This window comes from Terrapene carolina, unplaced genomic scaffold (genome assembly GCF_002925995.2).
Source record: "Terrapene carolina triunguis isolate 2854851 unplaced genomic scaffold, T_m_triunguis-2.0 Scaffold310, whole genome shotgun sequence".
NCBI classification, from domain to species: Eukaryota; Metazoa; Chordata; order Testudines; family Emydidae; genus Terrapene; species Terrapene triunguis.
This window is the reverse complement of record NW_020664661.1, coordinates 3,465,341-3,490,785: the sequence shown is the minus strand read 5'-3', so window position 1 is coordinate 3,490,785 and position 25,445 is coordinate 3,465,341. Positions and strand designations below refer to the sequence as shown.

The window sequence follows — 25,445 nt, the reverse complement described above, 5'->3', positions numbered from 1 at the left end:
TCACCAACTCCTGGTGAATACAGATCCAAACCCCCTTGGATCTTAAAGCAAGGAGAAATCAATCAGGTTCTTAAAAAGAAGGCTTTTAATTAAAGAAAAAGGTAAAAATCATCTCTGTAAAATCAGTATGGAAAATAACTTTACAGGGTAATCAAACTTAAAGAGCTCAGAGGACCCCCCTCTGTCTTAGGTTCAAAGTACAGCAAACAAAGATAAACACTCTGGTAAAAGGTACATTTACAAGTTGAGAAACAAAGTAAAACTAAGACGCCTTGCCTGGCTTTTTTACTTACAAGTTTGAAATATGAGAGACTTGTTTAGAAAGATGGGGAGAACCTGGATTGATGTCTGGTCCCTCTCAGTCCCAAGAGCGAACAACCCCTTAAACAAAAAGCACAAACAAAAGCGTTTCCCCCCCCCCCCCAAGATTTGAAAGTATCTTGTCCCCTTATTGGTCCTTTGGGTCAGGTGTCAGCCAGGTTACCCGAGCTTCTTAACCCTTTACAGGTAAAAGGATTTTGGAGTCTCTGGCCAGGATGGATTTTAGTACTGTACACAGAAGAGCTGTTACCCTTCCCTTTATAGTTACGACAGCACCTCACCATCTTTAATATATTTTCTGTGGGAGGCAGGGCAGTGCTACTGCCCTAGCCACCACACCATCTTCTCTTCCACTAGGAACCAAGTTGGGACACCCAGCCCTGTTCACGTAGAACCTCAGACACCTTCTCAGAAGGCTACAGCCAAGGTTTTCAAAAGCGATGAGTGATCTTGGGCCCCTCAGTTTGGGTGCTTAATGTGAGACACCTGAAGGGGCCCTGACTTTCAGAGGGCGGGTGCCCAGCACTTTGAGGTATCTCACATCAGGTACCCAGAATCACTAGCCACTCTTGAAAATCTTGGCCGTTCCATTTGGACATTACCTACTTAAATTGGATTTGAACTAGCGAGCTGAGCTGAGAAGCAAACTCTGTATGTTTGCCAGGCGTAATTAGCCACAGGGAAGAGAGACACCCAATATAGTAAAGTGTAGCTTTTCACCCAAATCTGAATATCCTTCCTGCATCATCAGGCGTCGCTTAGGGCAATAATAACGCTCTGCCGTCCCAGTCTGCCGTGCTGTTTGCTAGAACGGCTCCCTTGCTGTGTTTCAGTAACTTAACTTTTTTTCCCCCCTGAGGATAGGGTGACCAGACATCCTGATAAAATCGGGACTGTCCCGATATTTAGGCATTTGTCCCGCATCCCGATATTTCACGGCACTCCACCTTTTTTTTTTTTTTTCCTCCCCCCGTTGACCCCCCCCCCCCCCCCCGATCCATGTGTCCCGATATTTTCTTCCTCTCATCTGGTCACCCTACCTGAGGATAGGTTTTTGGCCTATCAATCAACTCCCAGCTGGGAGGATCAAAAACTGATCTTCCACTGGTCCCTGCCCTTTGACCTGCCCAACTTAGGTGGCCCTACCAGGAGTTAAAATCTCCCACTGGCATAACTCTCAAGGTCATTGGGACACACAGCCCTTCTCACCTCATCAGGGTGCAGCCCCTAGGGGATGTTTTCACCCAAAGCCGAATGTTTATTCAGCATAGCAGGATGATGTTGCAGTATTTTACTAAATTGTGGTGTCTGCTTTTCTCCACAGGCCCTGCAAGTCAATGAATTTAGAGACCTTTACTTCTGTGGTGAGAAACCCCAGAATATCACTGCGTCCCCCGGGGATGTGGCTGATTGCTCCTCAAATGCTACACAATTTGGAGAAACGTAAGTCTCTAGCTCACAACGGTTCTTGGGCCTCAGTGGGAATGAGTTTCCTGAGGGCGGAGTTTCTACAGCCATTAGTTTGGGGTCACTATACTGCTCCTGAAAGTAGCTGCTCATCAGCCAGCTTTCTCAAGGAAGCGTCACGGGACACTCACCTCAGCACATTTTGGGGGGCTTATTTGAGACTGAGCAATTTTAGCAAATATAGTTGAGGGGGGAACTGTAGGCTGCCGGCCTGGAACCCCAGCCTAGAAAGGACAAACAACAACAACAACATGTCCAAACGGACTTTGCCTATCTGAAATTTAGTTTTGGTAGCCTGCCATGGCTTATCTTTATAAAGGATATTTTTTTTAAAAATCCTAACGTTTTCCCAGAATGGGGGTATATCAACAACAAAAGGGAAGCTGTGGAGTTGTCATGAGAGGTTAAAAGGTGCCCATCTGAGATGGTTTAGGAAGAATGAAATCATCCCTGGCATGATACAGAAGAACAGGCTGTATTACCTCATGGTAGGACACTTCAACCCAAATGAGTCAAAAAGATATGGTACCAGCCTGAACTGTTTTGACCCTGGATACGGTGAGATGTGACGATTAAAGGGTCACTGTGCTGACACATTAGGTATTGCTGGTACTCTGAAGCCATTAAAGGAGGCAAAGTGGTCTAGAGGATAGGAAAAGTGGGAGTCAGAAGACCTGGGGTTGTATCCCAGCTCTGTTACTGACCCACTGTGTGACTTTGGATAAGCCTCAGTGTCTGTTTGGGGAGAAAATGTCTCTGCAGAACAGAAACAACAATAGCCACCTTTGTAAAGCACTTGGAGATCTCTGGCAGAATGTGCTAAGTGTCACTATTAACATCTGTCCCATGTCCCCCTGCAGGTGTTATGGTGAAACATATCTGTGCAGCCAAGGGATTGCATCTACCAACTGGGCCATGTGGGAAAACATAGTGGCTCTAGGCTGCATGACTGCCATCTTCCTCCTGATAGCCTATGGGAAACTCCGATTCATGAAGAAGTTCACCTAGCCTCACCCTCACTTTACTCTGTGACTTACCTCAGGACTTGGAACTGCAAAGTTTGTCAGGCCCATGCTCATTGAAGACCAATGAAAGATTCAGTGGCCACTTGTCAAGCGCAAGAAATATCTATTATGTGATCATGGGTAACATTTTTTACCTTGTCTATAGTTAAATTGCTGGCTATTTTATTGTAAGGAATTGTTAGAATATCAAGTTCTCTTACACACTTCTGTAAAAGTGCACTCTAATTTATATAACTTCATTATTCTGTGGCCACTGTCTGCAGTATCTCAGGAAAACATATTTAAACATATAAATTAATATGAACCAGATTTCATTTTGGCAATCATCTTTATTCTGTCCATCATTGGTATATAATGACTGTTTTTCTGCACTGGTATTGGGTTTTTACTAGTGCCTATTGGATCACAATAGAGGCCTGTTCTATGAGGCGCTTCAAGATTTAAGACTAGAAAACATTTTGAATTGCCTTGCTTTGCAAACTGGGCATGGTGCAGATTTTATCTCTAGTAGCACCATAACATCAGAAGCTTTCCCCATACCAAAATCAGCTCTCCTCCCAAAAGGTAAAGAAGAAAGATCAGCTGTGTAGGACCTGCCAAACACGAACAGGCTCATGGTCCACTAGTGTGGTCTTTCTCAAGCTGTGGGTCTCAACCTCAGAGGGGCGCAGAGTGGGCTGTGGAATTTAACATGGCAGAATTGGAATTTTTCAACAATAAACAAATGTTATGCCTAATTCTATACATATAGTGAATGGCTGTGGTGCCGGCACAGTGGCCCGAGGACAGCAACAGCGGGGTTCGTTGCCCGGTGTGCTTCGCGTCAATAAACATACCGGGGTGGAGAAACAATCAAAGTTTATTTGAGATCTCAAAGTGGTGCAAGGAGACAGGCAAGTCTCAAATCAAGCACACTAGCAAAAACAGTTTCTCTCTTCTTATACATTTTACAACTAAGCCCCCCCCCTCTCCCCCTCTCTACCACCCCCCCCATCTCTCCCTCTACTCCCCCTCCCCTCTCTACCGAAGGCATGTTTATACATTTAAGCCGTTAAATCATTCTAGGGCTATAAATCTAGCTTGTTAGTAACATTCCTCTAAACTGTTACCTGGTCTTGTTTACCCTGGGTTTATTACCTCTTCTCCAGCTAGAAACATGCAAACCTCATCATTATCGCTTGGTACCTGGTATGAGCAAGGTCGTAATTGGTAACTGGCTATTTACACATTCCAATTTCTGTCCTTGGCTTTTGAGGCCCGATTACAGTTAAACATGGAAGGACAGAGTTTAAACATGGAAGAACTTTGGCTCAGGCAGGCCTAGTAACCCCAACAGTTCCCTCCTTTGAGAATACTCAACAAGCTTTTGGCTGAGTTTTCTTATATTCTGTAGACAAGATACGATTGAGTGCCATAGAGCTGGGGTTCTCAATGAGAGGGTATGCTGGGATTTCTGGGGAACGGGGGGCACAAAGCTTACGGAGGAGCACTTTAAAACAAGCAATCAGGAGGAGGGTGACCAGACACAGTACCACACCTGTGAGGAGGAGACGCACAAGGCTATTTCCCAGTCCTCCTAGGTTGGGCAACCAACTCCAAAGGGAATCAAAAACTGTGGGTTCCCTTTCCTGAGCCTTCCACTGCTCAAAAGCCTGTTCGGCTGACAGGACGTGCTTGTTAATGTCCTGTGAGTTTTCTGGGACATAAGTACAACATTCACTCCCAATAAGGACACACACCCCGCCCTGGAAGGCTAAAACATAATCTAAGGCTTGTCTGTTTTGCAGGGACAGCAACTGGAGCTGGTAAAGCTCTAAGTTAAGGCTTTTCTCTATGGCCAAGGTCTCATTGGCATACTTGATGAGAAACACAGAGAGCCTATGATAAAATTGAGCCAGTCGTCCTACCCCATAGGATGGGAGAAAGATCATACCCAATCTGTCTCCTTCTGTAATGGGCTCTGGGGTGGCATACAAAGATCTATGCTGCCTAGGGCGGCCAGGGGCAGTTTAGGGAGGACACGAAGGGGAGGGGCAAGATATCCTAGATAGCAGCTTCCATACCACCGATGTGGTAGCCACTTATAGGCAGAGGTACCGCAAATATAAAAGGAGTGGCCATTCCCTACCAAGCCATTATAACCGCTACTCCATCTATTTGTTGGGTGTCACTAAACGATCCGAACTGAGTGGTAGAGTCGGATTTGCCATTAACATAGACAGGGATAGAAGCGTCACTGTCAGGGGATAAATAATACTGACAGGTGCTATTCCCAGCAAACCAGGTGTGATTGCTGGACTTAAGCTGTCGATAGCACACCAAACCAGGGGCCACTGGCCGCAACCTAATAGGGGAAGGGATATGCGTTGAGTTGGCCTGCGGCTTCCAGGGGTCATCCCTTAACACATACTCGGACTCAATGGTACAGTTCTGTGACAAGGGGGTACCCGAGGCATTTTTCCCCCTACTGAACCATCCCCAACAGATATCTGACCAATTCTGGGGAACTACCCTCCAGGGTAACCCTGCAGCATGGTGCGGGATTTGGGAACATACCCAGCAGTTAGAGAGGTTAAACTCTTGGGCAAAGCAAACCTTCAGGGACTCATATGTGTTCGTCTCTAAGTTAGTAGGGATTCCTTTACATCCCGCATGTGCCTGGGGGGAAACAGGAGTTAACAAGAGGAGTGTCTCTATGGCAAAGAGCACCACTGTGGCAGACCCTGGACCTGAACTCATATTGGGCAGGTGACCCTAGGGCCTAACAATCACAATTCCCCAAATACCCACAAAATAACAATTACCAATAGCAAGCAGATTAAAAACAACAGGGACCAGGCCACCAGGTTAGGTCGGCCCTGTGAAAATAAACACAACCAACACTCAGAGGTCTCGCGGGGAGTGCACTGTGACTGTCCAAAGAGATCACAGGGCATTCCCAGCAGACACTATTGTCGTCTGAATAACAGCTTAAGTCCCAGATCGTCGCTGGCAGTCTTCTCTGCAGGCTGGACGGTCCACCGTTCAGGAGCAGGCACTGCTTTCAAGAGAGAGTGATGAATCCAGTTTTTGTGTCCCTCAACTTTTGCTGCTGTATGGGAGACCAGCAGGACGGTGTGGGGTCCCTTCCACTTCTCTTGGGGTATGTCTACACTACGAGAGTAGTTCGATTTTACTTAAATCGAATATGTGGAATCGATATTGCAAAGTCGAACGTGTGTGTCCACACTAAGGACGGTAATTCGACTTTGTGAGTCCACACTAATGGGGAAAGCGTCGACATTGGAAGCGGTGCACTGTGGGCAGCTATCCCACAGTTCCCGCAGTCCCCGCTGCCCATTGGAATTCTGGGTCGAGCTGCCAATGCCTTCTGGGTAAAAAAATGTGTCGAGGGTGTTTTTGAGTAACTGTCGTCATCCTTCCGTCACTACCGCCCTCCCTCCCTGAAAGCGCCGGCGGGAAATCAGTTCGCGCACTTTTCTGGTCAGTGACAGCGCGGACGCCACAGCACTGCGAGCCTGGAGCCCGCTGCGACCATCGCTGCAGTTGTGGCCATTGTCAACACCTCACAGCTTATCATCCACCTTTCCCAGAGGCAGATGCTGAGAAATCGGGCGAGGAGGCTACGGCAGCGCGGTGAGGACCTGAAGTCTGAGAGTGGCACAGACCTGTCAGAAAGCACGGTACCCAGCGCCGAGGACATCACGGTGGCAATGGGTCATATGGATGTTGTGGAACGGCGATTCTGGGCCCGGGAAACAAGCACGGACTGGTGGGACCGCATAGTGCTGCAGGTCTGGGATGAATCACAGTGGCTGCGAAACTTTCGCAAGCGGAAGGGGACTTTCATGGAACTTTGTGAGTTGCTGTCCCCTGCCCTGAAGCGCAATGACACCCGGATGCAAGCAGCCCTGACTGTCCAGAAACGAGTAGCCATAGCCCTCTCGAAGCTTGCAATGCCAGACAGCTACCAGTCAGTCGCGAACCACTTTGGCGTGGGCAAATCTACCGTGGGGGTTGTTGTGATGCAAGTAGCCAACACAATCGTTGAGGTACTGCTCTCAAAGGTAGTGACCCTGGGAAACGCGCAGGTCATCATAGATGGCTTCGCCGCGATGGGATTCCCAAACTGCGGTGGGGCTATAGATGGAACTCACATCCCTATCCTGGGACCGGACCACCAGGCCAGCCAGTACATTAACCGAAAGGGCTACTTTTCAATGGTGCTGCAAGCACTGGTGGACCATAGGGGACGTTTTACAAACATCAACGTCGGATGGCCGGGCAAGGTTCATGACGCTCGTGTTTTCAGGAACTCAGGTCTGTTTAGACGGCTGCAGGAAGGTATTTACTTCCCGGACCACAAAATAAGTCTTGGGGATGTGGAGATGCCTACAGTCATCCTCGGGGACCCAGCCTACCCGCTAATGCCCTGGCTCATGAAGCCCTATACTGGCGCCCTGGACACTGAAAAAGAACTCTTCAACTACCGGCTGAGCAAGTGCAGAATGGTGGTGGAGTGTGCTTTTGGCCGTCTCAAGGGGAGATGGAGAAGCTTACTGACTCGCTGTGATCTCAGCGAAACCAATATCCCCATTGTTATTGCAGCTTGCTGTGTGCTCCACAATCTCTGTGAGAGCAAGGGGGAGACCTTTATGGCGGGGTGGGAGGTTGAGGCAAATAGCCTGGCTGCTGATTACGCCCAGCCTGACAGCCGGGCGATTAGAAGAGCCCAGCGGGACGCGCTGTGCATCCGGGAGGCTTTGAAAGCTAGGTTCCACAGTGAGCAGGGTAACCTGTGACTTTTCAGTTTGTGTACAGAGAAGCTGAACCTGCCCCCGTTTCTTTACCCATTAAATCTTCAGTATCCTCTCCATTTACATACCCCGTTCCCCCCCTTCCAAAACACATTTAAAAATAAAATGACTTTAATTTTGTTAATGAACACCGTTTTCTTTATTACTGTTTTCGCGGGAAAGTTTTGAACCTGGGACGCAGACTGTGGTGGGGAGCGGGTGTAGTGTAGTGATGCAAATGACGCTTCTAAACTCCAGGAATGACAGGCTCCACAGTGGTGGACTGGTGGTTTCAACGGAGCCTGCCACCCCTCCTGTTCGGGAATGTGTGTGTGGGGGGGCTATGTGACTTTGTGGCAGGGGGAGGACGGTTACAGATCCCCTGCTGTGTGGCTCTGTGATCCAGGATATGGATCGCTGCATAAGATCTCTAACTGCCCTCCCCCGCCACAAAGTCACAGAGCACCCCCCACAGAACACTAAAACCACCTCCCAGACTGACCAGGGTAACTAGTGACTGCAATGTGTGTGTGCCCTGCTGCTGTCCTGTCCAATTACCAACCCCCTTCCCCGCCTTCAGACAGACTCTCCTCTAAAGAACATGATGGAAACAGTAATGAACAGAAACGTATTTTTTATTAACAACTACACATGAAACTGGGGGGTGAAACTTGGACGGGGGCTTGGGTGAGGCGGGAAGGAAAGGACTTTTCAAATTTGGGGGAATGAGAGCCTTCTGGTGCTTGAGCAGTCTGCAGGGGTGGAGTGAGAGTTTTCACGGACTCTGCCGCCCCTCCTTCTTTGGACTTTGGGTGAGGGGGGTATGGGACTTGGTGGCGGGGGAGGGCGGTTACAGATAGACTGCAGCGGGGCTCTGTCCTCCTGCCTCCGGTCCTGCAGAACATCCACAAGGCGCCGGAGCGTCTCCGTTTGCTCCCGCATTAGTCCAAGCAGCGTTTGAGTCGCTTGCTGGTCTTCCTGCCGCCACCTCTCCTCCCGTTCCATGTGTACTCGTTGCATTTGGGACAAGTTCTCCCTCCACTGTGTCTGCTGGGCTGCCTGGGCTCGGGAGCAGCCCATAAGTTCGGAGAACATGTCCTCCCGTGTCCTCTTCTTCCTACGCCTCATCTGCGCTAGCCTCTGGGTGTGTGATGCCAGGCTAGGTTGTGATACATTCGCAGCTGTGGGAATGGGAAAAAGGGAGTGAATTCCTCAGAAAGATAAATTTCGTTGTGAACAAAGAACATAGTCTTTCTCTGTGAACAAGACCATGCACAGCACCTATCACATGAGCACTCAGGACAAGGTCGAATTTTCGGCCCTCGCATTCAGTGCCTGGGGTCTTGCAGTGCAGATCAGAGAAGCGGGGCAGGACACCGGAATTTGTGTAGCAGGCCGACATGGTAAGCCGTAGACTTGTGGCTGCTTAAAACTTTGATAGTTTCACTGGCCTCCTTTCACATTGAAAGCAATGCCAGTCCCTGCTGCCAGCAATCCGGCAAGCATGAACTCTGCCCCTGTCCCACCCCTTCGCGGCTGTCCCAGGGAAAGATCCCTGTATGCTGCCCCTCTCCCGCCTCCACCGCGTGGCTGTAAACCGCCGGTTACAGTTCTGTAAAGGAACAGGCAAGCAGTCCCAATACTAACATTCCCCTACCTAATTCAAAGCAGGTCATCATGAGCGACATCACTCTGATGAGGATTTCCGAGACGGAAAAAGAAAGGATGCTTCGGGAAAGCCTGCAAAGACCAGGGCCGTATGCCACCATGCTCTGCAGGGCAATGATCCCGGAGTACTTGCTTCTCTCCTGGCGCGGAAATGTTTCCTACTACGGAGGACCCAATAAGGCCGCTCTCCCCAGGAACCTGATGCAAAGGCTTTCCAATTACCTCCAGGAGAGCTTCGTGGAGATGTCAATGGAGGATTTCAGCTCTATCCCCGGACATATAGACTGGATTTTACTGTAGCTGCACTGGCAGGGACTAAACAGTAGAACTGCTTGGGCAGAACAATCATGCTACACCGGACATTGTTTGATTTTTTTAAGTAGTTGTACTGCCAGGGAGTGAACAGTTAAGCGCCTAGGGCAAAGTAATCATGAAAAACCCATTCTTAATATTCCTGTTCTGTTAAAAATAAATGTTTACATGTTTAAAACACTTACTGGCTGATCCTTCCCCTGATTCTGTGTCCGGGTTAACGGCTGGGGACGGTTGGTAGGGGATCTCTGTAAGTGTGATGAAGAGATCCTGGCTGTCGGGGAAATCAGCGTTGTAAGCGCTGTCGACTGCCTCGTCCTCCTCATCTCCTTCCTCATCTTCCCCGTCCGCTACCATGTCCGAGGAACCAGCCGTCGACAATATCCCATCCTCAGAGTCCACGGTCACTGGTGGGGTAGTGGTGGCGGCCGCACCTAGGATGGAATGCAGTGCCTCGTAGAAACGGGATGTCTGGGGCTGGGATCCGGAGCGTCCGTTTGCCTCTTTGGTCTTCTGGTAGCCTTGCCTCAGCTCCTTGATTTTCACGCAGCACTGCGTTGCATCCCGGCTGTATCCTCTCTCTGCCATGGCTTTAGAGATCTTCTCATAGATCTTTGCATTCCGTCTTGTGGAGCGCAGCTCGGAAAGCACAGACTCATTGCCCCACACAGCGATCAGATCCAAGACTTCCCAATCAGTCCATGCTGGGGCCCTCTTTCTAGTCTGAGATTGCAGGGCCATCTCTGCTGGAGAGCTCTGCATCGTTGCCAGTGCTGCTGAGCTCGCCACGATGTCCAAACAGGAAATGAGATTCAAACTGCCCAGACAGGAAAAGGAATTCAAATTTTCCCGGGGCTTTTCCTGTGTGGCTGGTCAGAGCATCCGAGCTCGGACTGCTGTCCAGAGCGTCAACAGAGTGGTGCACTGTGGGATAGCTCCCGGAGCTATTAGCATCGATTTCCATCCACACCTAGCCTAATTCGACATGGCCATGTCGAATTTAGCGCTACTCCCCTCGTTGGGGAGGAGTACAGAAGTCGAATTTAAGAGACCTCTATGTCGAACTAAATAGCTTCGTGGTGTGGACGGGTGCAGAGTTAATTCGATGTAACAGCGCTAAATTCGACATAAACTCCTAGTGTAGACCAGGCCTTGGAGAGGCTCGTCCTTCCAAGTCCGAACGAGTACGGAATCGCCTGGCTGCAAGGAGTGGATCGGGGCATCCAGCGGGAGAGGCTGCAAATCTTTGGTATACCTGTGGAGAGAACAAAGAACAGCAGACAGAGAGCACATGTACTGAGATAAGAAGCCACACCCCATTTCCCACTCCCCTGCCAGAACCGGTGTACCATTCATAGGCCATGCCCTTCCAAACATAATCTCGAAGGGACTGAGCCCTAACCTGCCCTTTGGGAGAGCACGAATGCGGAGCAAAACAAGGGGCAAAGCATCAGGCCACTTAAGGGAAGCCTCTTGGCAAACCTTTGAGAGGTGCCGCTTAAGAGTCTGATTTGTACGCTCCACTACCCCACTGGCCTGCGGTCGCCATGGCGTGTGGAGCTTCCAGGGGATCTGTAGGGCATCGGATATCTTCTGAACGACCTGGGATGTGAAGTGTGTTCCGTTGTCAGATTCCATCCACTGGGGGAGCAATCTGAGCCTTACTCTGTGCTACTCGATATCCTCGGAGTCCAACAAAGTTCAGGAGGCTCACAGTGGCTTTAAGGCAAGAGGTTAGACCCACAGCAGCAATTAACAAGTCATCCACATATTGCAGGAGGAGGACTTTGTCCTCGTTGTCCCACTCCTCCAAGTCTCTAGCCAGGGCCTGGCTGAAAAGGGTGGGGGAATTTTTAAATCCCTGGGCCAGCACTGTCCAGCAAAGCTGCTTTCTAACCCTCCTTTTGTCCTCCCACTCGAAGGAGAAAATCTCCTGAGACTGGGGGTCAACCGGAATCGTGAAGAAAGCATCCTTTAAATCCAGGACCGAAAAATGGGTGTACTGCCCCCCTATAGAGGCCAACAATGTATACGGATTTGGAACAAGGGGGTGCAGAGTCTTAACCCGCTCATTAACTGCTCTCAGGTCCTGGACTAGCCGGTATGTGCCATTGGGCTTTTGTACAGGCAAGATAGGAGTGTTCCAAGCTGACTGGCATTCTCGAAGTACCCCGCACTTTAGGAACTGGTCTATAGTCTCCTGCAGTCCCTCTCTGGCTTCCCTTTCGATCGGATACTGCTTGATTCGCACCGGACCTTTTCCTGGCAAGAACTGAACAGTAATAGGAGTATGATGGGCTGCCTTTCCTGGGATCCCTGATGCCCATACCAGAGGAAAAACCCGCTTCTCCCACTGACTCCACTCTGGGGCTTGCATAGCTGAGGGCTCAATTGCAAGTGTCATTATCCAGGCATTCTCTGGGGGTAAGGTGAGTGAAATGCAGGGTGGCACCTAAGCGACAAAGCAGGTCCCGTCCTAATAGTGGCGTTGGACAATCGGGGAGGTAAACCAGTTTGTGAGATAGAGTTCTGTTTCCCAAAGCACATACCGCTGGGGCATATACTGGGCATTTAGTTCCTTTCCTTGTGGCTCCCACCACAGTGAGGGAATCTGCCACAGGCAGCTGAAGGGGTTGGTTTACAGCAGTTCGTGCAGCTCCAGAGTCTATTAAAAAGTCTATGTTCAAATCTCCCACCCGCATTTTTACTCGGGGTTCCGGGGGCAGGATAGTCCGTCTCCCCTGACACCCCTATTCTTGATCCTCCGCTGCCATCATAGGGGTACCTTCCCTTTCGGGGCACTCATTTTTCCAATGTCCCTCCTTTCGGCATATGGCACACTGGTTGCGACCCAGTCGCCTTTCCTGTAAGCCAGGGCGCCCACGTCCACGTCCTCTCATTCCCCGGCTCCTTCCACCTTCCTGAAATCTTCCCCTGCCACCAGCCTGTACTGCTGCAACCATCATTTTCACTTGCCTCTTTTCCTTTTCTCCCTCCCTAAGGCTGTAAGCCCTGTTTGCAGTTTCCAGAATCTGTGCTATTGTCATGCCCATCAAATCCTCCTTTTTCTGCAGTTTCCTTTTAATATCAGGGGCAGCACGGCTGGTAAAGATACCCTTTATAATTGCCTCAGTAGCCTGATCATCAGGGTTTGCATTAGTAGTTTGCCTGATGGTATCCCGAATATGCTGCAGAAAAGCAACCGGACTCTCTTTTGGCTCCTGTACTAGCTCATACGGCTTAACCCAATTGTTATTTCGGACAGCTGAGTGTCGGAGACCATGTAACAGGAGCTCCTTGTATACAGTGAGACGGGTGAGATCCGCCGGCACGTTGGGATTCCACCGGGGGTCTGCTGTAGGGACCTGGACTGCAGCAACAGGGACGTTTGCTGCGTTTGCCTCATGTCTAAGCTGTGCCTCCTCCCGTGCCTTAGACACAACCTGATTACGCTCCACCTCAGACAGCAGGGTCCGCATAAGGATATTACAGTCATCCCAGTCAGGCTTATGGCTAGCCAGACACCCTTCAAAGACCGAGATAAACTTGCTTGGATTCGTAGAGAATTCCCCTGCCTGTGCCTTAAAGGCTGCTAGGTCCACTGGGTTAAAAGGCACATGGGTATAAACCTGCATTGTAGTGGCTGGGCGATTATCTGTTCCAGTACGGGCTATCCGAGTCTCAGTAATCAATGGATAGAATCCCACCTAGGGGGCAATCTCTGGGACCTGAGGCACCCTGTCTTTATATGGTGGGGGTGTTGGAGCCGAAGGGGACACCGACTCTGTCATCACAACCGGGGAAGGGTTCTGGGGACTAACAGTAGTTACTACCGAACCTGTCGGAGTCAAATTACACCTTTGCAAAAGATCTGACCTATTTCTTAACAACATAAACAACTGTACATACATATGTTCATTCCATTTACCCGTACGCTGACAAAACAAAAGCAATTGAAGGATCGTATTATAATTAAGTGATCCCTCCGGTGGCCACCTTTCCTGGTCCTCTAGCTGATATTGAGGCCAGTCTACTGTACAGAATCTTTTCAGTTTACTTTTAATTAACGGATCCGATCCAAACACTTTCCAGTTCACCAGAATGCATTCTAAGGGCGTACACCTTGCCCTGCCTGCAGTACTCTGCCCCTACCCCATACTCTAGGGAGACACTGGGCGTCCCCAGGTCAAAACAGATAAAGTCCCCACTGGACTGTTCCTACCTTATCCAAGGGTCCGGTTCTGCACCGTCGCCCTATCCACGGGACCGGTTCCCCACAGTCGCCCGCAGCTGCTTCTCCACTGTCTGTGTGCGTTGCACCGTTGTGCCCTCCAGGGTCGAGCAAATCACGTCTCTGCCAAGGCCCCCGATGAAGTCACCGGTGAGCTCTGGGCGTCGGTCGTCGCCGTAATCCGTCGGTCACCAGGAGGGATCCGGGCAAGGCTAAATTTCAGCCTCGAGCCCACCCAGGGACGCCAAAACTGTTGGCCGCTCAAGGGCTCGAGGCGGACAACAATGGTCCGTGGCCCGGTGTGCTTAGCACCAATGAAGACACCGAGGGGAGAAAGCAAGCCAAGTTTATTTCAGAGCTCTGAAATGGCACTAGGAGACGCGCATGTCTCAAATCCAGTGCAACAAATACAAACAACTTTTACCTTTTATACTCCAAACTATTTCTGTGTAAGCCTTTGTTCTATTACTCCCTCTTACTCCCCCCACCCTCCCTCCTCTAGCAGTTACAATTAGAAAAGTTCCCATTCGTCTGCTTATCTTTTGGCCTTGCAAGGCCTGTTTACAGCAGCCTGAGCAAAACAGCAGCTGTATGCTAGAGAAAAGCTGACCCTTACATTTCTGCTTCAGCATGCTACAAAGCATGTAAGCAGTGAGCACAGAAGTAGGCGAGAGTTCACAAGATGGAGTTTGGGGTTTCAGATAGGCCCAGAGCAAAAGAGCTTCATCGGCACTTTGGCCTTCCGCTCTCCCGAGTTACCTGGTAGCTATGCCTAGTGGACCCCAACATTAGTATTACAGGGGCATTAATTAACATGTTCACAGCTATTTATATTACCATCTGGCCCCAACTGAGATCAGTCATTGTGCTAGGTGCTGTACAGGTGGGTAGAAAAAGGTCAGTAGAGCCTGGTTGGTGATGGTTTTAACACCGCCAAGTGTCACATCAACCGCGCCTCCATCTAAGCTGGGCATTAGGGCACCGCCAGGGTTGTTGAAGGACCACAGCCAGCAGCGTGGTTCCCTCCACCAGCATGAGATGGAGCTTTCTTCGGGGTGAGCCCCATAGGGAATGGAAATAAAGCTTTCGGTGGTTTTAAAATGGTCTGGCAGGAGGGTTGCCCTACCACATCCCCCTCACACCAGGGGGACATTAGCATCCCCGGCACGGGGGACTAGGCTCCCGGCACCTGAGGCCCCGCCCAGGACAACCAGGGCCCCTCCGGTCGCCAGTGCCACCCACGTGCGCAGAAGGACGTGTGACAGCCGTGTCTGTGCGCAAGCGCTATGCTCCCGCGCCTGCGCAGTAGGGAGCAGGGGCGGGGCCGCGCTCGGCGAGTTCGGGGGAACGCGGAAGCTGCCGGGATTTGTCTATCGGAGGGGGGCCTGTCGTCATGGCAACCGCCGCCGCTGCCGAGGGTCCGCCGGAGGCCCGGGTGCAAGTAGCCAAACGTAAGGGAGAGGCCGGGGGGAGCCTAAGACCCGCGCCCCCTCCCCGACCTGAGACCCCGCCCCAAGCTGGGGGCCTGGAGCTGTGACCCCCGGGTGCCGCGCTGCTAATGTGCCCCCACCTCCCAAGGGGGCCCTGGGCCCAGCTGGCCTCTAGCCCCTGAGCGGAGCCCCTGGCAGGCTGGTGCTCTTGCCCTAGGAGGGGTCTCAGGGGTTCGGCCCCTGCCCCAGGAGACCCCGCAGAGTTGGGGTCTGGTCCCCCCGCACCCCCAGGCTACGAGAGGGGCCAGAGCTCCCATCCCAAAGGGACCCGCATTTGTCCATTGGCCTTAGTGACTCCTGGCGTGGGAACGGGGCACCCCCCCCACCCAGAGCTCTCAGTTCACCCGTCACCTGTGGCAGGTGTGAGCCAACTGGGTGGCATTGCTCTGTGGCCAAAGTCCAGGGTTTCCATCCCCTAACCGAGCAGGGGTTGTTTCAACGGTGATGGGCTGCGGTGCTGGCTTGGCTGATTGTCCTTCACTAGGCTGAGTTAGTCTTATTCCCCACACGCCGCGCACCCACTGTCATACACAATGTTAAACCTTCCAGAAGTGAGTGATGGCGCCAGTCTTCTGTCACAGGCAGCTGGTGCTGTTTCTCTCTGTGTCTCACATGTGACTTGCTGCAGCCTTTATTTGGCAAATATTCCTTGCTTACAATGACACTGAGAAGGATGAAGCATCAAGAGGGAGAGGAAAATGTTTTCACTTAGATGGGCAGCCTATGGTTTTGTCATGAAAAGCTATTCCAGGCTAATAAGACTATCAGTTTTTCGCAGAAGGAACTGATGCTTACTAACCGCTTATATAGCATGCAAATTATCATCACACTATTCCAAACATAGAGTAAGTCTGGTTCCCTGCTCCAAAATGCATATTGCCTATGGGCTTGATCCTGCAGTATGCCAAGCTCTTCCAGGAGTTGCTAAGTGCCCTCAGCCCCTAGGTAAGTCAGTTAGAGTTATGGGTGCTTGGGCATATCTCAGGATCAAGCCATGTAAAGAAAATACAAGCAAATACAGAGCAGAAGAAAACTACTCCAATGAAGCAGTGGAGAGATTATTTGTGGGAAGAACAGGAAGAATGTTACAAAGGGATTTGAAGGAGAAGAAAAAGTTTAGTGGACAGGACTGGGGGACTGTTGCAGCACCTTCTGAAGGGGACATTGAGAACTGTTCTCTATCAGTGATCAAAGATGAAAAAAAATGACAGTAGGCACAGCCAATAGAAATGATCAGACTCAAAGATCTTTCCTGAAATCATTGTCTTCACATCATCTAATCTTTGCCAAGGTTAATTTTTGCCTTTGTAATAATAAGGTAAACTGGAGAGGCCTACCCCTGAAATAGATAAAATATTTATTGATTTAAAATCAAGCTGTTAAATCAACTTTATGCTATTTTACAGATAACTTTGTGGGTTAATTGTTTATTAATCTAAAATGTATACCCTATGTTGAAAATAAATGTAACAAAAAGATCTGTGTTGTTTTTACAATCTTTTGTGTACTTCAATATTTGACTAATTTTCCCTTACCTCTGTACTGTTCATTTATAACCTGATTAGAGGATCCTGCTGTGGAGACAGCGGAGGAAGCTAAGGAACCAGCAGAAGCAGATATCAATGAGCTTTGTAAGGATATGTTTAACAAAATGGCCACTTACTTAACAGGTGAACTGACAGGTAAGGCAAACTGTGAAACTAACAAACCTGGCTAGCATGGAAATAAACTGTTTAAAAAAAGAAATATGCTGCTTAGTGTTTTAGGGCTTGTCTACACAGGGACACTCAGGAAAAGTAATCTGAATTAATTAAGGTGTGAATTAAAAGGGGATTAGTTAAACTGCATTCAGCCCCTGCGTGGGCAGAATTAAAGTGGCCTTAATATAATTTGGTGGTTTTATGTACACAAGCAATTAGACCATGGCAAGCTGGGGTGTGAATCCACCTTGCACTAGCCTGCCCCAATCTAACTGTCTACATGCACCCTGCTGATGTGCATTAATAGTTCATTAATGTTCTTTGAGCTAGGCCCATTTCAAAGAGGACGAGATCAAAGTGCTCTAGCGAACTGTTAACGCATGTCAGCTGTCAGCGGGCAGTTAGATGGCTGCCACTTGGATCATGTGTTGAGATAGAACATCAGAGCATCTGAATGAAAAGCTAAAGAGGACCCCAGATTGATGTGCCTTTTTATCTTTCAAAAAGTTTTTAGTGTGGTACTGAATCAGGTTAACTATTTCTTCTTCTGAGAGCTTGTCTGTACGAACACTTAATTTGTGGCAAGGTGAGGTGTAAATCTATTTCTCTGTAGCCTGCCATGCACTAAGTGCCTGCATGGACACTGCTGCCACGTGCTAAAAGTTCCCTAGTGTGCTTTAATCTATTCCCTAACTCTGTACGCATCTATGCTAAAATGTAGCTCCTACTGATGTAACTCGCCCACTTCACCGACTTAATAACTCCACCTCCACAAGAGGCATAGCGCTTAGGTCGATGTAGTTAGGTCGATGCAGTGTCAGTGTAGACACTGCGTTGCTTACATCGACTGTTGCTGCCTTTCGAAAGCTATCCCACAATGCCCCATGCTGACAGTCAAATCGGTACAAGCGCTCCTGGTGAGGACGTGCACTGCCAACACAAGGAGCGTAGTGTGGACATGCAAAAGCGATTTAATTACTGCGGTGGCTGTATGTCAACATAATTTAGGTCCACTTAATATTGTAATGTAGGCTGGTCCTAAGTGTTCACATAGACAAGCCCTCAGTGGGGAGGGAACAGATGTAGAGCAAGAGGGACCTATAAACATGCTGTAGCTTCATGACTTGGACCAAAGCTGACTTTGGAACTGAGCTGGGCTGCCATTCTCCTGTGACAAGTATAACTCACGTCCATAGGTGGGGGAAGTAAAGGCCATGTAATGGAACCACAGCTGTCCCCTTTAAGAACAGCAGGAAGCTGCAGCAAAGACTACCTGGGAAGGGCTCCTGCAGGGAAGACTGAAATCAAGGTCACCCCAACTAGGAGTAGCCTGCTAAGGCAGGAGAAAGACCCTGACATCAGGGGAGTTTGGAAGTCAAAGCTAGAAGGCTGAGCTCCAGCTAGGTAAAGCCTGAGAGTGGTCACCGAATGGGGACACAGCTCCAGGAAAGAGGGCTGGGGATTCCCTAGCTAAGGGGAAGAGAGACACTGAACTGGGGTTGGGGCCTGAAGTGCCAGTGTGTACCGAGAGGACTGAATAAATTGGACTCAAGAAGGGGAGTGCTTACATTACCTTTGGACTAGAGGTGTGGAGTTTATTTAAGAGGCCCCTGAAGCAGGAGTGACAGAGACAGGTTCCATGAAATGATCTTTGACAACAAGGGGGTGCTCAGTTGGCGGCTCACTCTGTTATAGGGATCTCTACAGCTGCTCCATGTTACTGAATGGAACAAGTACTGTGTGTATGCGGCAGAGCCAACATCCCATGAAGCATGCTGAAATGGGTTACTGTTCTCATTAGCTGCAGTTGAGAGGATAGAAATTGCTGGTTCAGGGTGTTGGCTCTGTAGCACCGGCAACTTTATGTAAATTGCATTTGTGCTAAAGTTGTTAAGCCACAAATAGCCTGGTGGCATGTTGTTGGCAAGCCACCCATTTTGTCCAAAGTATATCACATCAGCAGACTTTGAAAGAACCTCTGTCATTTCATACTGCCTGTGGCCCTGACTCAATAAGGCACTTAAACACCTCTGTCTATCTTAGGGACTTATCTGGCCCCCATTCCTGTAGTATCTGAGCACCTCACTATTTTTTTTTGTATTTTCCTCCCAGGACCCCTGTGAGGTTAGGTAGCTATTATCCCCATTTTGCAACTAGGGAATTGAAACGTAGAGAGACTAAGTGACTTGCCTAATGTCGTATAGGAAGTTCATGGCAGAGCAGGGACCCCGATCCCCCGAGTCCTAGGCTAATGCTCTAACTACTGGACCATCCTTCCTTTCTAATGGTGCTCTGTTAAATCAAAGCCTATATGTGAACCAACAGAGGTAAGGTTAACACAGAAGTCTTACCTCTTATGTTTTCCAACTTTTTTCAGCTTAATTTTTCTCTTATTATTTTTCTCTACAAAAATGCAAAACCACAAACAGTGTAATGAGCTGGCTGGTGTCTTAAGCCCTGATCCTGCAGGCTGTTGCATTCAGGCTAGGGTAACCAGATAGCAACTGTGAAAAAACTGGACAGGGGTGGGGAGTAATAGACACCTATATAAGAAAAAGTCCCAAAAAACGGGACTGTCCCTTTAAAAACGGGACATCTGGTCACCCTAATTCAGGCAGACCACCATCCCTATATGAAGCCCCATTGACTTCTGTGGGGCTTTGTGTTCCTGCATGCAGATCAACTTTCAGGATCAAGACCTTTAGCTTTGTAAATAGAAACTTTTTTCTGCCAGAATGATAGGTATTGTAGAAATGTATAAAATAAGCCCATGTTTTTTACTGAATATGCTACATATTTATTCTTGAGTCCATCTGATATTCCAATCTGCAATATTTGATCTCCTCGTTTTTAGGGAGCATCTTGCTAAGAGCCATATTATTGAATGAGATATTCTAAGCTATAATCAGCTGTCACCTTGAACTCTTCAGCTCTGAACAGTGCGCACGTAGATTCCAAACTCTGCTAGTTGTTTTTATAAAGGTGTAAATATTTTCTCTTTTTTCTAAAGCCACCAGTGAAGACTACAAACTCCTGGAAAATATGAACAAGCTGACTAGCTTGAAATATCTGGAAATGAAAGATATTGCTGTAAACATTAGTCGAAACCTGAAGGACCTAAATCAAAAATGTAAGTAAAAACGAGTCAGGAATGACTCTAGTAAATGGATGTTACACAGTAAACGAAGCATCTAGGGGCCAATAGTTCAAATTCCCATTAACTTTCGAAGGAGAGAAGACTCTGTAAAGGCTGTATGTGCCTAGAATATGTGATAAGTGTAGAATAAGTTTCATTGGAAGCTGATGGTTAAATGAATGGAGCTCCCTGAATAGTACTAATCCTTCTCCCTTTGCTTTTGTATGGGAGACGAAGGATGGTTTTGTGATTAGTTAGCAGAAGTGAAGCCAGGAACCCTGGGTTGTATTCCCAGCTCTGTCAGAGTCCCACTGTGGCGTTGGGCAGGTTAGTGTCTGATCCAACTTAAAGTCAATGGAAAGACTCCACTAACTTTGAGGGAGAGTTTGTTCAGGTCCATAAGCTGTGTCCATCACTGTCCCCATCTGTACATTAGGGACAATAATATTTATCTACATCAACAGTGGCACGGGGATAAAGAGGTTTAATCCACCAAAATACTTTGCCCTTCCTTAGTATTATTGTCTCAACTAGTTATTTTAGCTGCTTAGTTTATGCACAGGAGAAGGTAAAGGAAAAAATGGAAGATGTGATTAGGTTAAATAGTGATTTGTAACCTAAAGGAAACTGTTCTAGACATATTGGCGCTTTCTGTCATCATTGTTAGTGCCCTACCAAATTCGTGGTCCATTTCATGGGCATAGGATTTTTAAAATACTAAACTTCATGATTTCAGCTAAATTAAATTCAGCAATTAAATACAGTGTTGTAATTGTGGGGTCCTGACCCAAAAAGGAGTTGTGTGGGGGTCACAAGGTTATTGTAGGGGGGGTGTGGTTCTGCTACCCTTACTTCTGCGCTGCTGCTGGTGACGGCTCTGCCTTCAGAGCTGGGCTCCCAGCCAGCAAACGCTCTCCAGCTCTGAAGGCAGAGCCGTCACCAGCAGCAGCACAGAAGTAAGGATGGCATAGTATGGTATTGCCATCCTTACTTCTGCGCTGCTGCCTGCAGAGCTGGGCCCTCAGTCAGCAGCTGCCATTCTCCGGTCGCCCAGCTCTGAAGGCAGCAGCACAGCAGTAAGGGTGGCATAGTATGGCATTGCCACCCTTACTTCTCTGCTGCTGCTGGCAGGGCACTGCCTTCAGAGCTGGGCAATTGGCCAACAGCTGCTGCTCTCTGGCCACCCAGCTCTGAAGGCAGCGGAGAAACAAGGGTGACAATACCATGATCCCCCCTAAAATAACCTTGTGCCCCCCCCCCCCCCCACAACTCCCTTTTGGGTCATGACCCCCAATTTGAGAAACTCTGATCTCCTCCGTGAAATCAGTATATAGTTTAGGGTAAAAACACACAAAAGACCAGATTTCACAGTCTGACTTGTTTTTCATGGCCATGAATTTGGTAGGACCCTAATCATTGTGAATATCCTGGCCCAGGATCAGTGTTCCCTCTAATTTTTTACATCCATGTGCAGAATGAATTTTATGTGCACCAATATGAGGTGATGTGTGACACATCACTTCCATATTGGTGCACATAACAAAATTCATGTGGTGGGGCCAAGGGGTTTGGAATGTGGGAGGGGGCTCAGGGGTGGGGCATGTCGGGGGGGGGTGAGGGCTCTGGGATGAGGCCGGGGCAGAGGGTTGGAGTGCAGGGGGGTATGGACTTGGGTGGGGCCAGGGATGAGGGGTTTGGGGTGCAGGCTGCCCAGGGACTATGGTGGGAAGAGAGAGGACTCCCCCCAGCCCTCTCTTGCCACAGCAACACATGGCCAGGGGAAGAGGCGCCTCTCCCCACCACAGCAATTCCATACTGGGGCACCTCTCCCTGCTGCAGATCTGAGCCCCTCTGCTGGGCTTAATAGGCAGCTGCACATCTTAGAGCGAACTTAGCCCAGGATATGTACTTATCTACCTTTGGAGAGTCCTCATTTTTTTTTTTTTAATTCAGTGCCTGTTTCTGTAAGAGTGAAAGTTTCTTTCTAAGATTGAGATGACTTTCTAGGAAGCGTTAGTGGATTTTCAAAATCTGTGTTTGTGTAACTGTCAGTTATATACCTTCCATCACAGCTATGGGTTATGGCAATGAAATGTACATGTGATCTTGTTTTCCAAACACCGTAAAGCTTTGCAATTCAACATCCATACAGATAATGAATCAATTCTGCTTGATTACTGCTGAAAGCTGGAGATTTCTAGGATTTACATGCAAAATTGGTGATGAACATTGTGCAGCTGTCTGTCTTGTATACATTTATAAAGCTATATACGATAGGTAATAAAATGCCTGTACAGTGAGTGAAGTAAATAGATTCTTCTTTCGTTTTCATAACTGGGCTACATACTTAGTATATTTGCTTTCAGCTGATTAGAAACTGATTAAGAATTTAAAAAGATACTTGTATTGATTTAATTCTCACTGTATATTTTTTTTTGGTGGTGAGGTTGAGAATAGTTAGATTTTTAAGTATAAAATAAAAATTTAACTCTAGACACTTGTTCTTTTTGTCATCCGTAAAATATACTGACCAAACAATGTCCTGCGAAGCTCTTTGTTTCAGCTCTGAACTGTTTCCTCTCAGTGAATTAGTAAGAATTGATTGGTCTGGTTTTCCCCCCTTTTTTTAAGATGCTGGTCTTCAGCCGTATCTGGAACAAATCAACCTAATTGAAGAGCAAGTGGCAGCTCTTGAGCAGGCAGCCTACAAGCTGGATGCCTATTCGAAAAAGCTTGGTAACCATGTTCCTGTATTGTTACTATTGAGCAGGATAGCCTATTGTACAATGTACATAGAAGAAACCAGGAGTAATTTTCATAGAGATTTAACTAGTCTGTGTTGGAACTCTGAAAATGCAGTATGGAATGTAGGAAACTGGGTAATAGAAATATACTGGGAAGAGCAAGAAGGGTATTAGAACTTGGGTATATTAGTGTTGCAATATACTTATTACCACCACCTGATTCTGCAAGGCACTCAGGTAGCTGGTGCCTAAAGATGCAGATAGGTCCTCTTAAAAATTTCACCTAAGTAGGTTATGTGCATAAATTCCATTGATTTCCATGGGAGTTAGGTACTGAGTGGTATTTTTAAAAGCACCTATTTGCAACTATAGGTGCCTAAATACCTTTGAAAAACTGTCTCAAGTGCCTCTTGTCACTCTGAAGTCAAGGGGAATCTAGACTACGCATCAGCTTACAGGATTGGAGCCTTTAGTCCTCCTCTCAGTTCTAACAACCATTCTGCTTTTCTTCTGCAGAAGCAAAGTACAAAAAACTGGAGAAACGATGACATTCTACAACAAAAGGACGCTTTTTCCTAAGATACGAGAATTGGGTCATGACTCAGATTGACTTGTCAAATTCCTAAGGTTTGAACTGCACCAAACATGCAAGCTGTTATTCTGGAAGAGCCGTGTAGCCAGAGGGATGCCTTGGCTAAGGACTTGAGTGTAGCAGACATCAGACTAGTAATGTTGCTGTGTCTATATTCCTTCTGAGGCTAGAAAACCTTCCCTTTTCTCAGAAGCCTGTTCTTTTACTGCCTCTGTTATTGAGCTGTAGTCAAAAGCTGAAATCTACTCTGAGCTTTTATGAGTTGCCCTAAGACAGTGTTCACATTTAATACTTCCTGAGCTCCATATGTCCTATGGCCTTGTAGAAAATTTCCTCCATAGCCTACACTATATTCTCCTCTACAGCTGGAGGACCTGAAATTCCCCTTGTTCCACTGCTTCCTTTTCCTCACTTAGAGCCCTGTGTCTAGTATAAATATTGTGTTTCCATCTGTACTGTCTAAAGATCTGTTTTCAGAGGTGTGAGCATTGTTTTGGATCCTCTTAAGTTTGTCTTGGTATCTAGATTTCTTGTTGAAAGGGGAATAATAGTTATAGGTTTACAGTTAAACTTTTCTCTATCGCAAATGTCTTGAAACTAACTCAGATTGTGTTTCTGAGAACTGATTTCTCATGCTTTATGCAAGTTTATCCTGTTAAAGTAGCTGAGAACAGAAGCATCTAACAGTCATTTTGATTTAGAGATCACAGGAGAAGATGATATTTAAGACTAATTCTGTACTTTGATGAAATTCTTTGGAAGTTGATTAAGTTAAGCTACATTTGGAAAAAGGCACTTATTCTGGAATAAATTGACAATTTATCCTAGAATAACTCCATGTGTAGACAAGCCTTAAATAAATATGTAATGGGCTAGAAAAGCTAAGATCTTGCATTATGAAAACAAGTGGTGATTCATAATCAGTTTCATTGAGATATTTCCCAATACTAGAAGATTGTATCTTGTCTAAATGATTTGTATAGACCTCTCTGCAAGTTATGGTACTTATTTGCCTTTTAGTTATCTAAAAAGCAACCTTTCAATGGATGGGACACTGTTAATATTTATGGTGTCACTGCTACATAGTGTAGGTATGAGATAGGAACCAAAGACTCATTATCTGAAAATAAAGTAGTTACATTTGTAACAATGGGATATGAACATTACAAGTAAAAGCCAGATCTGGCAATTCATGAGTTTTAGTGAGGTGGTATTGGAGGGCAGACTAAGCTTCAGGACAAAAAGAGAATGCCCACACAGACAATCAAAAGAGGGGCTAACTATAACAAACTTGTCTTTCTACTACATTTATCAATTTCTTGTTACACTTCTCCCTTTAGAATATTTGATCCTTGGTCTTCTATGTGTACCCCATTAAGGAGAATTAAGTTGTATTCAGTTTAACACTAATCGAAGGGTTGTGGACTTAGCACAATCAGGTCTCAGGCCCTGGTGTGCTACCCTAAGATATTATACTAGAAGAGCATTTCCCCAACCTTAGCTGAGTATTTCCCATGGGGAAAAAAGAAAAAAAAAAACGCATTTCACTGTAGTTATTACAGATGGATTTCTTTATATATGATAAAGGTTGACAATCTTGAGCATTTTTTTTTTTTTTAAACAAATAAGCTTTCAGATTAGGAACTGAATGCTGAAGTTTGCCCTGAAGGTGTTTCAGGTTGAGGGAGAAGCTTGCTTTCTGGATGAACAGTGAGCAGCAGTAGTGGACGCTTGCTCTCTAACTTTGCAGAGCTAAAATTTGTTATAGCAGCACTGTAAATGAAAGCTTAAATGAAAGTGTACATGCCCTACAAAGCATGTGGACAAAGGGGGATCCACTGGGTATAGTGTACTTAGATTTTCAGAAAGCCTTTGACAAGGTCCCTCACCAAAGGCTCTTAAGCAAAGTAAGCTGTCATGGGATAAGAGGGAAGGTCCTCATGGATTGGTAACTGGTTAAAAG

The 25,445-nt window shown here is 47.5% G+C and overlaps 2 protein-coding genes across 3 annotated transcripts in view; both read left to right on the top strand.

Moving 5' to 3' along the window:
* LOC112119868 (ATP-binding cassette sub-family G member 2-like) overlaps positions 1-3,381 on the top strand; it is a 23,063-nt gene extending 19,682 nt beyond the window's left edge. The window contains exons 14-15 of one of the 2 annotated variants that reach the window (XM_026657809.1): positions 1,646-1,764; positions 2,649-3,381. In XM_026657809.1, coding sequence (XP_026513594.1) covers positions 1,646-1,764; positions 2,649-2,796 — 267 coding nt within the window. In that variant the 3' untranslated portion in view covers positions 2,797-3,381. Of the gene's footprint in view, positions 1-1,645; positions 1,765-2,590 lie in introns of both variants that reach the window. The other variant, XM_026657808.2, reaches the window with a different exon arrangement.
* Positions 3,382-15,143: 11,762 nt separating this feature from the next.
* BLOC1S2 (biogenesis of lysosomal organelles complex 1 subunit 2) lies at positions 15,144-24,990 on the top strand. The gene is made up of 5 exons (XM_024218729.3): positions 15,144-15,271; positions 16,876-16,992; positions 20,021-20,140; positions 22,778-22,882; positions 23,407-24,990. Exons 1-5 carry the CDS (start codon positions 15,214-15,216, stop codon positions 23,436-23,438), a joined length of 432 nt encoding a protein of 143 aa, XP_024074497.1. The 5' UTR covers positions 15,144-15,213; the 3' UTR covers positions 23,439-24,990.
* The last annotated feature ends 455 nt before the right edge of the window (positions 24,991-25,445 follow it).